General features: G+C 40.2%; 1 protein-coding gene across 30 annotated transcripts in view; it reads right to left on the bottom strand.

Annotated features, from left to right (window-relative positions):
* Window positions 1-4,910: 4,910 nt before the first annotated feature.
* The window catches only part of ARHGAP12 (Rho GTPase activating protein 12), a 65,582-nt gene continuing 55,103 nt past the window's right edge, over window positions 4,911-15,389 (bottom strand). For all 30 annotated transcript variants that reach the window (XM_073002960.2, XM_073002970.2, XM_073002971.2 and 27 more), the window contains 6 exons: window positions 13,469-13,588; window positions 10,733-10,831; window positions 9,319-9,396; window positions 8,899-9,033; window positions 7,481-7,583; window positions 4,911-6,545 (listed from right to left, as the gene is read on the bottom strand). In XM_073002960.2, coding sequence (XP_072859061.2) covers window positions 6,371-6,545; window positions 7,481-7,583; window positions 8,899-9,033; window positions 9,319-9,396; window positions 10,733-10,831; window positions 13,469-13,588 — 710 coding nt within the window. In that variant the 3' untranslated portion in view covers window positions 4,911-6,370. The remainder of the gene's footprint in view (window positions 6,546-7,480; window positions 7,584-8,898; window positions 9,034-9,318; window positions 9,397-10,732; window positions 10,832-13,468; window positions 13,589-15,389) is intronic.

Below are 15,389 nucleotides of genomic sequence, written 5' to 3'. Positions count from 1 at the left end.
TCACATTTTGCTTGACTTTTGACATGTGACGTCCTCAACCCCCTTGGTGGGAGGGAAAAAAAATTCCACTGCAAGTAAATATTTTTACTTGAAAAACCTTGATGGTCTCAATGATTCCAAAACAACTTCCATTGAATGTATTCGTTTTATTGTGCTCCAAATTATATAGATTGCAATCTTACCACTAACACAGTACTTGGGAATAATTCTGTACATCCTGATTGTCTTAATGATTCGAAAGCAACTTTTAGTGAATATGCTGGTTTTACTGCAGCCCAAAATACTTGTCATTTCAATATTACCAATACTTGGGAATAATCCTAAAGGGATTTATTGGGGGTGTACTTCTGCATAAGCATATATAACAGCATTATGTTATGCTGCATTTCCAGATAAAACCCACGTTCTGTGGGATAAAGCAAAATAAACTTCTGTGGTGAAGCACAAAATTAATATACATTTATGTACATCATCAGCAACAATACAGAAATCGTTGGAGACCTGTCAAGAAAAGATGGTATGAAGTTAAAAGTATTCGGAAGTGGTAAGTCATTCAGGAAGTCTCTGAAAGAGAATGTGTCCAGTTTCTGCAGATCCACAGGTCCACCTGTCTTTGTCGCTGTAGAGCCTGGTGAGATTCTTACACGGACCACAAAATTACTTACTGCCATTCAATAATATTTTAACATTCAGATTATTCATTCCACTTCATATATTTGGTTCACTGAGGTTCTTTACTAAACATGTGCACTGGGCCCCAACATGGTCTCTCCCTAAATAAGGGCACATACATTGGGGCCCACTCTGTCCTTGTGTCCTTTTGGAGACACTCCAGTCAGATCCTTGCCCATCTCTGTTTCAGCATTTGTGTGAAATTCTGTTCTGACAAACAGGGAAACACAAACAGTTTCAGTCTGGTGTGAAGTTATACAGTAACATTAGAATAATTTCAGGCAGAAATATTTGCTCACCTCTAGCCCAAGAAAAAGGGGCGCGCACGACAGCTATTATGACCATTGGCATAGAACAAAAAAGTCAAGGCTGGGAGAGGGATGGAAAGATGGACCCAAATGCCAGTCAAGTTCTAACTTAACTACAATGCAGGCAGCCATCTGCTCACACAAAGTCAGTCCTAAGAGCCTGATAAAGTTTTCAAAAAGAAGGGGGAAAGGCTGGCAACACTGCAACTTTAAAAACACACACTGCAACTTTAAAAACATGCAGAGTGACAGCAAGAGCCCAGTGACATCATTCGGAGACCTTTCCTAGTTGTTCAGAAATTGGGGTGTCCAGAAGTCTTAGGCCAGGGGTGTCCAACCTTTCACCTTCCCTGGGCCACATTAGAAGATGAAAATTTGGTTTGGGCCGCACATACATTTGGTTTGGGCCGCATGGGGGGGCAAGCCCTAGCCGTCCTCCGCGCGCTTACCGTCAGCTGCGATCTCAGACAGCAGAGGCTGCCAGCTTCGACTCCGGCGGCTTTATGGGGCCGGGAGGGGGTCCACCTATTGACGGGGATGGCGCAATGCAGTCATGCAGCCCCTGTCCCCTCCCCTCCCACTCCTTCCTTCCTTCCCTCTCTCCCCCTCTGCTGTTGTGACATGCCCGGGCCACATTCCAGCCGCAAGCGCCGGCAGTATAACTTGAAACTTTGGAATTTCTTTTAAAATAAAAAATTGCACTGGGCCGCATTACGAGCTGACCTGGGCTGCATGCAACCCTTGGGCCGGCCATTGGACAAGCCTGTCTTAGGCCTTATTGTGAGTTCAGCTGTCAATCTCCGTCTACTCACTTTGGTGTCTACTCACTCCTCTTTAACTTCAGTTTATAACTCCAAGAGCGTTGTATGGAATAGGAAGAATCTGTACGGGGAGCTACTCCACTCTGTGGCTAAACAGGGTCTACTTGCTTAAAACCATGCTTATGTTTGGATCTGTATTTAACTTCTTTTAAAAAAGTTTGTTAACACCTCTATCTTTTACCAAAAGATCTGGGAATGGTCAGTTGTGGGGTCGAGGGTGAGCTGGCCCCTTCTGCTTGCCTCCCCTGGACTCCTACTGTGCCTCTGCATCAGGCACAGCATCAATAATTTCATGCTGCATTTTCCATATGCTGGTGACTACACGAGTCCATTTCTGAAAGAAGCCACGGACACATGGCAAATTTGACAGGCTGTGCTGTCAGTGTAATTTGTGACACAACAACAGACATTGGTGTCAACTGCACTGAAGCCTTTTGCACTTTGGCAGATTCTTCTGTCTGCTGGGTCTTAAATCTCTGTGAATTTGCCTCATTCTAAAACATAACAAAATTCTACTAGCACTTATATATAAACCTGTCGTTTTGTATAAAATTTGCAGCAATTCTAGCAAAGGTTTTCTAGATGTGATTATGTACAGTATAAACTACACAGAATCTAGACTTACTAGAGGTTTTTTCCCCCAGATAAGACAATACTACAGGTTTAATTACACATTCTTGAATACTGTCAGCATTCTTTGGACTTTATTCAGATCCAGCAAGGCACAAATAAAGAACCTCTAGGAAGTCAATAGCTTCGAAAGAGTTGTTCTCATATTGCTCGGTTCATCTTGTCTCCCTTCTACAGGAAAAAAAAGGATACAAATATAAAAAGACTGCTTTTTATTTTCTCAGAGAAAAGGTTTCTTTTGTGCAAGTTATTTGAAGAGGCAGTATTAAATGGATTAACACACACTCTACAAGCCTCCATGAGGAGACAACCCGCTAGCTACACATTTGTAAGCTGTTTCCCTGAAAATAAGACCTAAGCTGAAAATAAGACCTAGTATGATTTTTCAGGATGCTCATAATATAAGCCCTACCCCCAAAATAAGCCCCAGTTGAGTGAAACCCCAGCCTCTACCATTGTGCAGCAACCAGAAGATGATGACAGAACTGTATTTGAATAAATGTAGATTGCCATGCATGAAAAAAAAATAAGACATCCCCTGAAAATAAGACTTAATGCATTTTTTGGAGCAAAAATTAATATAAGACCCTGTCTTATTTTGAGGGGAACAGGGTAAATATCGCTAACATTCTGACTACTTTCCAATGAAAAATGCAAAGCCAAGAGCATTTCTTTAAAAAAAAAAACTCCTTTAGTCAAACCATTAAAATCAAAATGTAAAATTCTACCTTGTCAATTCTAGTTCATGATCTTCTGTACAGATAAAGGTAAGTAGAGAGACTTCAAGATGGCACAAATGCCTCATTTAAGCAAAACTATCATGTAGAAAACACTCACTTAACCACCATTATTATAAGAACAAGCTATTTTGTAGAAGTTTGATCCAGCAAAAAAAAAAAAAAAAGTCTCAGCAGCTGCTCATCCACATAAGACGCCCGGCAATTGTGAAAACTCATTAAGATTCCCTACAGCAGCTCCGTTCTCTTGCATGGCTTTAGAATGCCTCATTAGACATTCAGCAACCAGCTTCTTCTTCTTCAGACCACTGTGTCCAGCTGGTCCTAGCCAAAGTTTAGGGTGTATAAAGTAGCAATTCCAACAGATTGCTGCTTTTTCTGCCTCTGCATGGTTTTGGTTACTCACTGACTAAACTACCTGTGTTTAACTTTATCCATAACTGGGAGTTAGCTCTGGTAAACCAGGGTCAACTTTGAATACATACTTTGATTCTAACTTCTCCCAGTTATCACAGTCTGGCTTAAGATTCTGCACAGCCGCAATACAAGTAAAGGTGCTATCAAGATTTGCACAGGGCTCCCCAGTGCTACTAAGCGGTGAAGTGCAGAAACACATCAAGAGTTTGTATTATGCAATAAGCATTGATGGACTGGTTGGAGGAATATAGCTAAGTCAAGAATTAAAACTATATTTTAACATACCAAAAGAGCATGGTCTTCAGTCTTGCTGTTAGTCCTTCACAGTAATCCACAGTGACTACAGAAAGTTACTTAATTTGCAAAGCTCAAGGTATTCTGAATGTCACTAATTAGTACCCTCCTTTCTAGCACTCCAAGGAAAGCAATGCAACTCTTTCTAACAAAGCAGTCCCTGAGACAGCTGAACCCATTTCTTCTGGGGCACATCCACACTTCAGCAGAATAGATGCTGATGTGTAAGAGCTGACAACTTTGATATGTTAATTGCAATGTTATGCTCAACTCCAATTATTTATGAGCCTTCCTTCACGACAACCCTTACTATGGCCAGTCTGGGACTTGCATCACTTCCTCCCACTCCAGCTTAAATTATATCTTTACCATTGTTTATATGCTACACAAATAGAAAGTAGAGACACTGTACAGATTGATAAAGTCTGTAAGGATTTGCTTGTTCTAGAGAATACAGCCCACTCCTGGCACAACACACATTTATTTATACCATACATTAAGGCCAAAATCCTGTTGCTTAGCACAGTAAATCGTGCTAAAGTAGGCCCATTGAATCTATAGGGACTTAGTGAGTCAACCGCTCTGTAAGTTCCATTGATTCAAATGCTAAAGTAAATGGCTAATCAAGTTGCAGTTAGAGTATGCCCATTTGAATCAATGGAACTTGCAGTCTTTAAGACTGAAACTTAGGATAGTAAGTGAATTACACAGAGCCATGCTCAAAAGGACTGGCTGATAGTTTTCTGGTCGGTTTCATTTAAAAGTGCTGGAATTACTTAATAATGCTTCCAATAATCTGATCTCAGTTTTTGTCATTAAAAGGTAAAGAACACGGTCAGGGGCTTCTCCCATAGTACAGCCACAGTTTTGGCATCATTTAATCAAATAAAATGATTGAGACAATGATCCATCTTCTTGGAGAGAATTATAGGAGTACACAGGCACCAACATAGAGATGATTGGTTAGCTTGCACCCATGCATTTCAGCATATTTAGTATACTGTATTACCAACCAAATTCACAGCACCAAATTCGAAAACAGCTAACAGTTTTCTTTATTCAGATTCCACATAGCAAATGTCAGATACAGCAGTTAGTCTAGAAAAAATACATCTTAAAAAAAATCTTTCGCAGACCATGTCTCTTGTAACAAAATCTTCTGAAACCTATTTTACAAATTAATCTACATTATTAATGTAAAAGGAATCCTGAAACTTAGCATTTTCATTATATCCAGGCATCCATCTAGTCAAACATAGGTCTTGCTATTTATAGATGTTAGAATTTTAACATATTTATCTAATGTAGCTCCTGTACATATTAAATAATATCAGAGGTTCTGCTTGTAGTGCCTTCACCATGTAAGCAAACACACTCAGTATTCTTTCAGTACCATAGGCATCACAACGACTTGCATGCAGGTCTAATTACCATTTAAAAGTGCAGTTTTCCAAGTAGTCCATTGTTATGTAGAAACCCAGAATCTGCTGGTGGTACCACAATATCAGTTGGATGTGGTTAGAAATATAGGGCTACAAACTACTCTGAGATAATTGCCTTGTGAATAGAAATATTTAAGAAACCAAACACAGTGAAGGCTTCAGTCTATATTTCTGTCCAATTTCAGTACCACAGGTTAACACCAACAATTCAGCTCAGTGTTTAAAGCAGTCTTTCGTTAGGGTTGTTTGGCATGATAACATTTCGTTAGGGTTGTTTGGCATGATTTAGTTTTGGGCAAAACATAGCACAAAACAGACCCTGAAAAGGGAACTTATTAGCTGGAAATTCTAGTTCATCACAGACCATGTTATATCCTCTGTTGGATGCACGTACCAGTTCAACATTTGAGTTAGTACTACTGTGCATCAAGAAGAACCAGCAAGAGTCTGTGCAACAGAAGTTAAAAAAAATGCCAACAGCAAAAAAAACAAACCTCTTGTGAGGAACCTCCACTGGCCACTTTGCAACATTTGTTTAGATCTATTAAATGAACACAGAAATCCTAAAGAGAAGAGGAATTATCTTACAGGTTTTGCGTGTAAGCCTATTTTATAATTATTCATTAAAAATGTCCATGGCGATTTTCCAAGTCAGTTGATGAGGTTTATCATCCCCCAAACAAGTGAGCTAATATTAAAAATGAGTATTAAGTAAAAAGTTATTCCGGATTATTCAGACTGAAATTGAGATTCAGCTTCTCTCACCACAGAATCCAGTGTGAAAATCTATATTAGATGTGCAGTTTAAGTGTTACTAAAAATATATATAAACTTTGAAATATTCCACAATATTAATTGTAAGGAAATTCGAAGTCTGAATAGCTTCCAGGAAATCCCAGCTGACATAAATCACACTCTTCCATCTCCCACAAAAGTGCAAAAAATATCAAGTTGCTGCTTGGTCCACAAATACATCATGTACAAAAGAGATGAAGTATTTGCCAAAGAAAAATGGTACTCCTCCTAAGGCCAGCTTCGTTGGAGAAATGTCAGCGTCCAAAGATGGAGTTCAATTCCAGTAGAATTAATTCTACAATCTGGTTTTGATACACCGTGTGGACGGCTATGTTACCAGTCTCTTTCTCGGGTTTTAAAAGGGTTGGGCCAAAGACTATGGCTATACTCTGGTAAGTCATTCGGTTCTTCTCACCATTTTCTACGATTCTGAAGGGGAACAGAAGGGGGAAAAATACACTTCAGTCAAAGAAACTAAAAACGACAAAATGTCATTTACCAAAGACAGCTCCCTTGCCTCATCCTTGTAACTGCCCAGTCTGAAAAGGCTGTGTGTGTGTGACAAACACAGAGTTCTAGCTTCTCTGGACTCTTTATGAGGAAGGAAAAGACAAAAATAAAATAAACAAACTAAGCAATGGTTGTTGTGGGTTTTTCGGGCTCTTAGGCAGTGTTCTGAAGGTTGTTCTTCCTGATGTTTCGCCAGTCTCTGTGGCCGGCATCTTCAGAGGACTGGAGTAGGAACTCTGTCCATGCTCTGTTGCTGTTTGTTGGATAGTTAAGTATTTATAGCTGTGGGAAGAGCTTTTGTCTTTTTTCAGCAGATAAGGGTGATCAGCGTGTTTTTTGAAGATGCCGGCCACAGAGACTGACGAAACGTCAGGAAGAACAACCTTCAGAACACGTCCTAAGAGCCCGAAAAACCCACAAACACCATTAGATCTCAGCCGTGGAAGCCTTCGTGAATAAACTAAGCAATGGCTATTCCTTCTCCCCGTTCTGTATATGGAGCTTTGCCAGTCCACAAAATTAATTACACAACCCACACGCCAAGAGGTGGAACTTTGCAAGGTGTCAGAGCTGTGAGCTACGCACATCCCCAACTGGCAAGGCCATGTCATGACATTCTGCCAACAGTATTTCCCTTTAGAACACTAGTTTCTCCCCCTCCCACAAAACACAAGGGGACACAATACAGAGCTACATTGTGCTTATGCTCGTTTTTTGGGATGCCAAGGTCACGGGATGGCCTCGGGCATGGGGACCTGCAAGGGGGGAAAAGCCCGTCTTCCACTCTTAGCCTCCCCCACGTTTTTCATGTGAAACAGGTAAGAGATTTCATTTCTCTTCCACGCACTACTTGCCTCTTGAGGTGTTTGAAGAGTACTTGCATGGTATCTTGATTTGGCTTTGGCAACTGTTTAATCAGCTCTCTTACAGCCTGAACACGCTGTCTTGGCTCTTGTTCTAGACAGGAGAGGAAAAGACACACGAAGGGTTGGAATGAGAGGACATTAGCTAATATGTACTGCCACCTGGTGGCCGCAGTGAACATTACTTACAAAAACCGAGGGCTTGGCTACTAAGAGGTCTGTAGCATCTTAAATACTAAGCAAAGAATTCTGTTTGGACACACAAAACATAATGGCTCTGTGGGCAGAATGTTCTGTGCGATCTCCAGCTCACAGTTACACAAGTCAGAGATCGACTCCTTTGAAAGCAATTATGTTATTATGAAGACAGGAGGGCCTGGCGTGCTCTGGTCCATGGGGTCACGAAGAGTTGGACACAACTAAACAACATGTTATTATGTGTGCAAGGGGGCAGTAAGTACCCCCTCACACAGTAAAAAATGATGTTTATAGAGGCACCATTTAGCCTTCACAATACTACACTGTATCAGATGCCTGAAGTATTCAGCTAATGAGAACAAAACGATACTCTGAATAAAGTGAAGAAAAATACCGAAGATGACAAAATATGCATCCTTCATAATGAACTCAATGCAATCTGCTAACTGCAACTTCCTTCCTTTTTACAAAGGTTTGTTTCCAGGCAAGTAGAATAAGTAGGCAGAAATAAAAAAAGAATAATTAAGTGGGGAAGCATTTTGACCTCCCTGGAATTTCTGCAGCTGATGGCTTAAAACAAACAAGAAAGTTGATTTGAGCATGTACTTCCCAAACTGGAGTTGTTACCAATTGCAACTGCTGTGGAATTTGGTGTCATTGAAGCCTAGGAATGGTTATTACACCAAAAAACAAAATATTTTACACTATTAATCTTCCCAAGGCTATCCGTTACCAGTGGCTTCTAGGCAACAGTAGGTAAAATACACATCATTTCAATTCTGTATTCATATGTTTAAATGTATGGACATAACACTCTAATAAATTTATTATTATCTCTGGTATTTCTGGAACTTTTGGCCTAATTATCTAAAGGGGAAATGGTACTCTTCATTTTTCTGTACTCAGGAATCCATAAATGATCACTTCATAATCTGAATCATGAATGCTTAAACATGCTTAATCCTTGAGTCCCACTGCCAGCAGAAAGGTGGCATAGAAATGCAATAAATATATATATATATATATATATATATATAAACAGTGTCTACACTACAGTACTAGACACATGATTTTCTAAACAGGAACAAAATTTACAATAAACAGTATGTCAAACAGATATTAAGTGGCAAATTTCCTAAATTATAGCTATTCTACAGCGGAATTGCTGCAAGGCTGCACTTGGGTGAAAGGTTTCTTTAGTAAAGACTTACTGATTGCATTGACAAAGTCATTGAAATGACTGAAAGTGAACAGTGGTTCTGGCAATTCTCTGAAAAACATTTTCAGAGCTCCTGTAATGACATGGATGTCCTCCCATTTACTGTCATTCAGGTCCAGTTTTTCATCTGAAAGAGATAGAAGAAATACACTGTTAGCTGCCTCGACTAAATCAAAATGAGCTTCTGTTGGCACAGTTCATTTTCTTCAATGCAAGAGCACCAGATAAGGTAGCTAAGAATATTCTGATAGAATATTAATGCTCAAAACCTTAGTGATTCCGTTTTTGTTAAGATCAAATAGAATACAATTCCTCTGCCCCACAATGAAAATACAGTCTGTCAGGGCCTGATGTGAAATCACCTCGGTCTTGCTTTACGAAAAAAAAAACATTGTTACATATAGGAACTTACCATGATTAACTGCAAATCGTAGCTTCTGTATAACTGCAAGATTGCCACTCACTCTGTACAAACCATCAACATTCAAACCTGTAACAAAATTAAATTTCGTTCAATACATATTTTTTAAATGTCTGATATCTGTTTTTATTTCTTATATCATACATGGTATTTTCTAACATTTAGAAATGTAAAAAAGTAAAGCTTGAAGAACAAATGCAAAATTACTCATTAACATCTAGGATAGCTCATTTTTCCAGAGATTTAAAAATAGGTAGGTAGAAGTTTTAAAGTGTCAGAGAAAGTGATTTTCTCAGATTTGTTTAGGAGTCTGCTTTTAACAAAGCAAGAGATATGAAGTACTACTATTAGTACATTTGCCTTTTTCCCTTTCTGATATTTTAGGACCTCAATTTGCCAAGTTTATAATTCATAGATTCTAGGAACACACCATCTCATTCATACATGTTTAATGAACATGTGCACTAAAACTGAGGCTATGGCAAGAGACGGTGGTGAAATCTTGTTATTCCCTGTAAGGCTGATGATGCCATCAGCAGCTGAGGTTTTTCAGAAATTAAATATTTCTGACTTCTGTCCCAAATCTCTGAAGCTCCCATGTAATTCCTTTCATCATCAGGAGCCCATGGGGGCTAAAGGCTGAGAGACAGAAATCTTTAATTACAAAAAAATCACTGCCACCAGGTTGACATGACTGGTGGCATCTATTTTCATTAATTAAAGACTTCCTCCTTTTGCCCTATGGCCCCTGCAGCTTCCTGACAATTAAAAAGATTGCTTGGGAGCCTTGGGACTCAAGTCAGAAATGTTTAATTAAAAAAGGCACTATGTTGCTTAGGTAAGCAACCAACCTCGCTTTGGTACAAAACTCTTACGTTGTCTCCTCCTTCAGAGAATCTTACTTGTGGCTATCTCTTCAATGTTACCATTCCAAGATAGCTTACTGCGTCATTAAAGCAAACGTTAAAACCTAACATTTTTAAAAGCCAACCTAGATGTAAATGATGCAATCTTAAATACTTATCAAATGGTAAACCACCGAATCCAGTGGAACTTATTTCTGAGTAGAAATGTACTGCACTGCACATCAGAACACAGCAGAACAATACAAAATTAGCAGCAATATGACCACACAAAATGTTACCTTTACAGAATACACGGGAGTGAGGAGAATGAAACTTCAGACATTCACAATTAGGCAGAAATCGTTAAAACAGTTTATAAAATTTCAGTCCCAGTTTACAAATTTTTTAGAGAAAAGGTTTCCAGCAGTTAAGGAAGAAACAGTGTCGAGCCAGTAACATTTCCCCCCAAATCTGCTATATGGACATAGTATTCACATGAACTACGGAAATTTATTAAGGAAAAAAATTAATTAATTATATTGAAAGTATCTTCCACCTACCATGTTCTTCAACATGCTCAATACAGAGCTTCACAAATTTTGGCACAGTGCTGTTTTCTCTTTGACATAAGCTGCTGAGGTTGCAGCCAAATACTTGATCTGAAAAACAGAAGGTTTAGAAGTGACTGAAGTGAGCTTCTTAGATCTGAAAGAATATGATAACTAAATTGATTGAGTTAGAATGTAAGGAAGTGATCTGGAAGTCCACCCATTCCTTCTGTTCGATCATTGCCTCCCCTTTTGCCCTGACTGGTCAGTGAACCCTCCAGGAAGGCAATGTTGAACACTTTAGAAATGCCAATCCCATCTTGAGGACAAGCCATTTTCTACATCCTTAAAGAAACAATTGCCCACCCCAGAAACACTAGACAAAGCTACCTCAGATTTTGTTTCTCACAAGTTCAGTGACAGGAATGCCTCTCTACTATCTGAAGAGGGGTGGAAAATAAAGAGAGAACCAGATGACTGAAGATACAAGTTTGAGACTGTAGCCTCTGGGCTTATTCTTTTGAATGTCTGAATTTATCACCCCCCTAACTTAGATCACCAGTTACATGTCCTATTTCGAATACTTCAACATGTAATTATTCATGTACGTACAGAATATAATACCTTTTCTTTTCTTAAAATACAGTAAATTTCTAGTTACTAGAACCAGAGGCCCTGTTTTCTTTTTCTAGATTTGCCATGGTTGCTGAGGGGAAGCTCTCTCCTTACTGTCATTCTTGAATAATCTCACTGAATTGCTATACATCAGCTAACATGAGGCTGTTCTAGCCCAGAACATCTGAACACAAGTTTGAGTTTTCTCTTCCTAATCCACCAGCTACTCAAGCCTGCCTCGCCTCCAGGCCTGCTAAATATACACCAGTCTAATAGGCACATGGGATCTCTCCATGTAGGCCAAGCCCCATAGCCAACATCCCACATAAAATGTCCGGTATAGCCACACAACTTAGACCATCAAATGCTGAAAGTGAAAGCCCGACAGTAAACTCAAGAACTAATAGTACCTAGGGGAATCTGGAAGTCACACAGCTGCCAGCCAGGGAATAAAAGCACAGTCTCTCACTTTGCATGGAGAAGACGGCTCAAACTAGCCACGGAGTCATAGATAGTAAACCACTCAGAGTGGCCTTGGCAGCCAGATGGGTGGTATAAAAGTCAAATAAATAAATAAAATGAGGCACACAGAGAAGGATCTTTTAGTGCAAAATCTCATTGCAAGAGAGAGATTAGAAGCACGCTTATGGAAAACCCTGGAAAACACTTCTCGCCTCTGAAAGACACTTGCCTTTCCCATTTATATTTGAAAGGAATCTACAGTGGGCCCTCGACTTACGAACTTAATCCATTCCGGGAGTCCGTTCGTAAGCTGAAACGTTTGTTAGTCGAAACCAAATTTCCCCATAGGAATGCACTGAAAATTAATTAATGCGTTCATATGGGAAAAAAGGTCAGAAACTTAAAAATAAATAAAAGAAAGCCACTTACCAGGCCTTGGTAGCCCCCGAACTACAGGAAAAACAGCACCAAACAGCTAAAAACCGGGAGCCTGGCATCCATTTTGTGCTCTTCTCCTCTCCTGCCCCCCCTCTCCCCGCCTAACAGTTGATCGGATGGCTCTTAAGAGGCTTCGAAAGGCTTGCTCAGCACCTAAAAAGGCAGGGGAACAAAACTCCCCCGCTTTCAGAAGCCTCCCGGGGGCAAAGGAAAAGCAGCAATTTTTATTTCCAGCTTTATTCCCCTGCCTTTTTAGGTGCTGGGCAAGCCTCTGGAAGCCTCTTAAGTAGGGTTGCCAGATGTCAGGCGAAAGAACGACATGTCCTCCTTTTTAGCCTAATGTCCTCCGTCAGGCAGGCAAAGATAAAAATCTTTAAAATGTCAGGCTTTTGTATACTTTATGGCTTTCCCCACCCCCACCTGCCCACCCACTCCCGGTATTTTGAAAAAAAGCCTCCATTGAATTTATTTTTATTTTTTTTTAACATTACTGTTTCTTTGTCAATTCACTAAGAGACATTTATTGGCAGCTATTGTAATAAAATTGTATTGATTGTGGATTTAATCTGGAATGATTCAAATGAAACATTCAATATGTCCTCCTTTGTCCTCCTTTTCGTCTTTCTATGTCCTCCTTTTAGTATCCGTGTATCTGGCAACCCTACTCTTAAGAGCCAGCCGATCAACTGTTAGGCGGGGAGAGGGGGGGCAGGAGCAGAGAAGAGCACAAAATGGCGGCCAGGCTCCCGGCTTTTAGCTGTTTAGTGCTGTTTTTCCTGCCATTCGGAGGCTACCAAGGCCTGGTAAGTGACTTTTTTTATTTATTTTTAAGTTTCTGACCTTTTTTCCCCTCAGCTGAGAGGCGGGGAGGGAGGGGGGCACTTTTTTTTCTGTTCGTAACTGGAGGGAACTTCGCATGTTGGGTTCCCTATTTCCCTATTGGAGCGGTTCGTAAGTTGAATTGTTCGTAAGTGGGGCAGTTCATAAGTCGAGGGTTGGCTGTAGTTATGTTTTCTTTCAGGGCCACTAGAGAAATCACAGCCTCTATTTATTTACCACAAAAAAGTTCCTACAAGCTTGGTTGTGAAACTGGGTCTAGAGGAATAATGCTACAATTTCACTGCCACTTCTCCATTTCCTGGGAAACAGCTATTGCAGGAGATTTAATAAATCAGAACTAATATTCACTCACAAATGCCACAGGCAGGGGGAAAGAGGAGAGAAATCTCTTACCTTTGATGTACCCTTTCTCACGGACTGCTTGTAACGTAGGTCGTCGGGTCAAAAATTTCTTTAGTTTTGTTTTGGTTTTCTTCTGTTCCGAAGAATCAATGCTGCCAGATATTTTTATAGCTGAAAGCATAAAGCAAATGGAATATGCATTTTAAAAAATTGATTGTGTTATCAGCAAAATATATCTACTGCACAGCTAGCACTGATGTTAGAATTCTCATAAGAAGAAGGAAGTGCCACCCGTCAAAGTTGACTTAGCCATGTTGTAGACCATCAATAGGCAATTTCTGGAAGTGTATGGTGGGAAGCTGAAATGTAACACAAGGCCTGAGAACAGCGCATCCACAGTAATAACCTTTATTGTTGTTGTTGTTTAGTCGTTAAGTCATGTCTGACTCTCCGTGGCCCCATGGACCAGAGCACACCAGGTCCTCCTATCTTACACTGCCTCCCTGAGTTTGATCAAATTCATGTTGGTAGCTTCAGTGACACTGTCCATCCATCTCATCCTCTGCCGTCCCCTTCTCCTCTTGCCCTCATACTTTCCCAACATCGGGGTCTTTTCCAGGGAGTCTTCTCTTCTCATGAGATGGCCAAAGTACTGGAGCCTCAGCTTCAGGATCTGTCCTTCCAGTGAGCACTCAGGGTTGATTTCCTTCAAAATGGATAGTTTTGTTCTCCTTGCCCTTCAGGGGACTCTCAGGAGTCTCCTCCAGCACCACAATTCAAAAGCATCAATTCTTTGGCGGTCAGCCTTCTTTATGGTCCAGCTCTCACTTCCATACATCGCTACTGGAAAAACCATAGCTTTGACTATGCGGACCTTTGTCGGCAAAGTGATGTCTCTGCTTTTTAAGATGCTGTCTAGGTTTGTCACTGCTTTCCTACCAAGAAGCAGGGGTCTTTTAATTTCATGGCTGCTGTCACCATCTACTGTGATAATGGAACCCAAGAAAGTAAAATCTGTCACTGTCACATATCTTCCCCTTCTATTTGCCAGGAGGTGATGGGACCAGTGGCCATGATCTTAGTTTTTTTTTATGTTGAGCTTCATACCATTATTTGCGCTCTCCTCTTTCACCCTCATTAAGCGGTTCTTTAATTCCTCCTCACTTTCTGCCATCAGAGTGGTATCATCTGCATACCTGAGGTTGTTGATATTTCTTCCAGCAATCTTAATTCCAGCTTGGGATCCACCCAGTCCTCCCTCTCGCATGATGTATTCTTCATATAAGTTAAATAAGCCAGGAGACAATATACAGCCTTTCTCAATTTTGAGCTAATCAGTTATTCCATATCCAGTTCTAACTGTTGCTTCCTGTCCCATATATAGATTTCTCAGGAAATACATAAGGTGGTCAGGCACTCCCATTTCTTTAAGAACTTGCTATAGTTTGCTGGTGGTCCACACAGTCAAAAGCTTTTGGATAACCTTTATACAAACATTTAAAATAGGTAATAAGATTTACAGAAGACTGTATTCCTTAACATTTACATCATCCTCACACTGCTTGAGGGGCTCACAGAAGCCATCTTTCTATGAAAAGAACTGTGCCCTTAGATGGAACAAAAACATTCAAAAGAGGTAGCCATCTAGAAAGAAGGGTGATGGAAACACGTGTCTCATCTCCACAGTTACATAACCAGACCTCACCCATGAAGACCTTTAAAAACAAAACAAGCAGTGTGGTCTGAAAATAAACCACCAATCCATAAGGCTAAGACAGAATTAGTGTTCAGTGTTTCTTTGTAATCAATAGTGGTAACATATGGTTGTTACATGCTGCGCTAGTTGTAGCTTCTACCCTGTTTTCCCGACAATAAGAGCTAACCTGAAAATAAGCCCTAGTATGATTTTTCAAGGTGCTCATAATATAAGCCCTACTGCCAAAATAAGCCCCAGTTAAGTGAAACCCCGCCC

Source organism: Pogona vitticeps, chromosome 6 (assembly GCF_051106095.1).
Source record: "Pogona vitticeps strain Pit_001003342236 chromosome 6, PviZW2.1, whole genome shotgun sequence".
In the NCBI taxonomy this organism is placed as follows: domain Eukaryota; kingdom Metazoa; phylum Chordata; class Lepidosauria; order Squamata; family Agamidae; genus Pogona; species Pogona vitticeps.
Note: the sequence above shows the minus strand (reverse complement) of the source record. Positions and strands in the feature narration are given on the sequence as shown.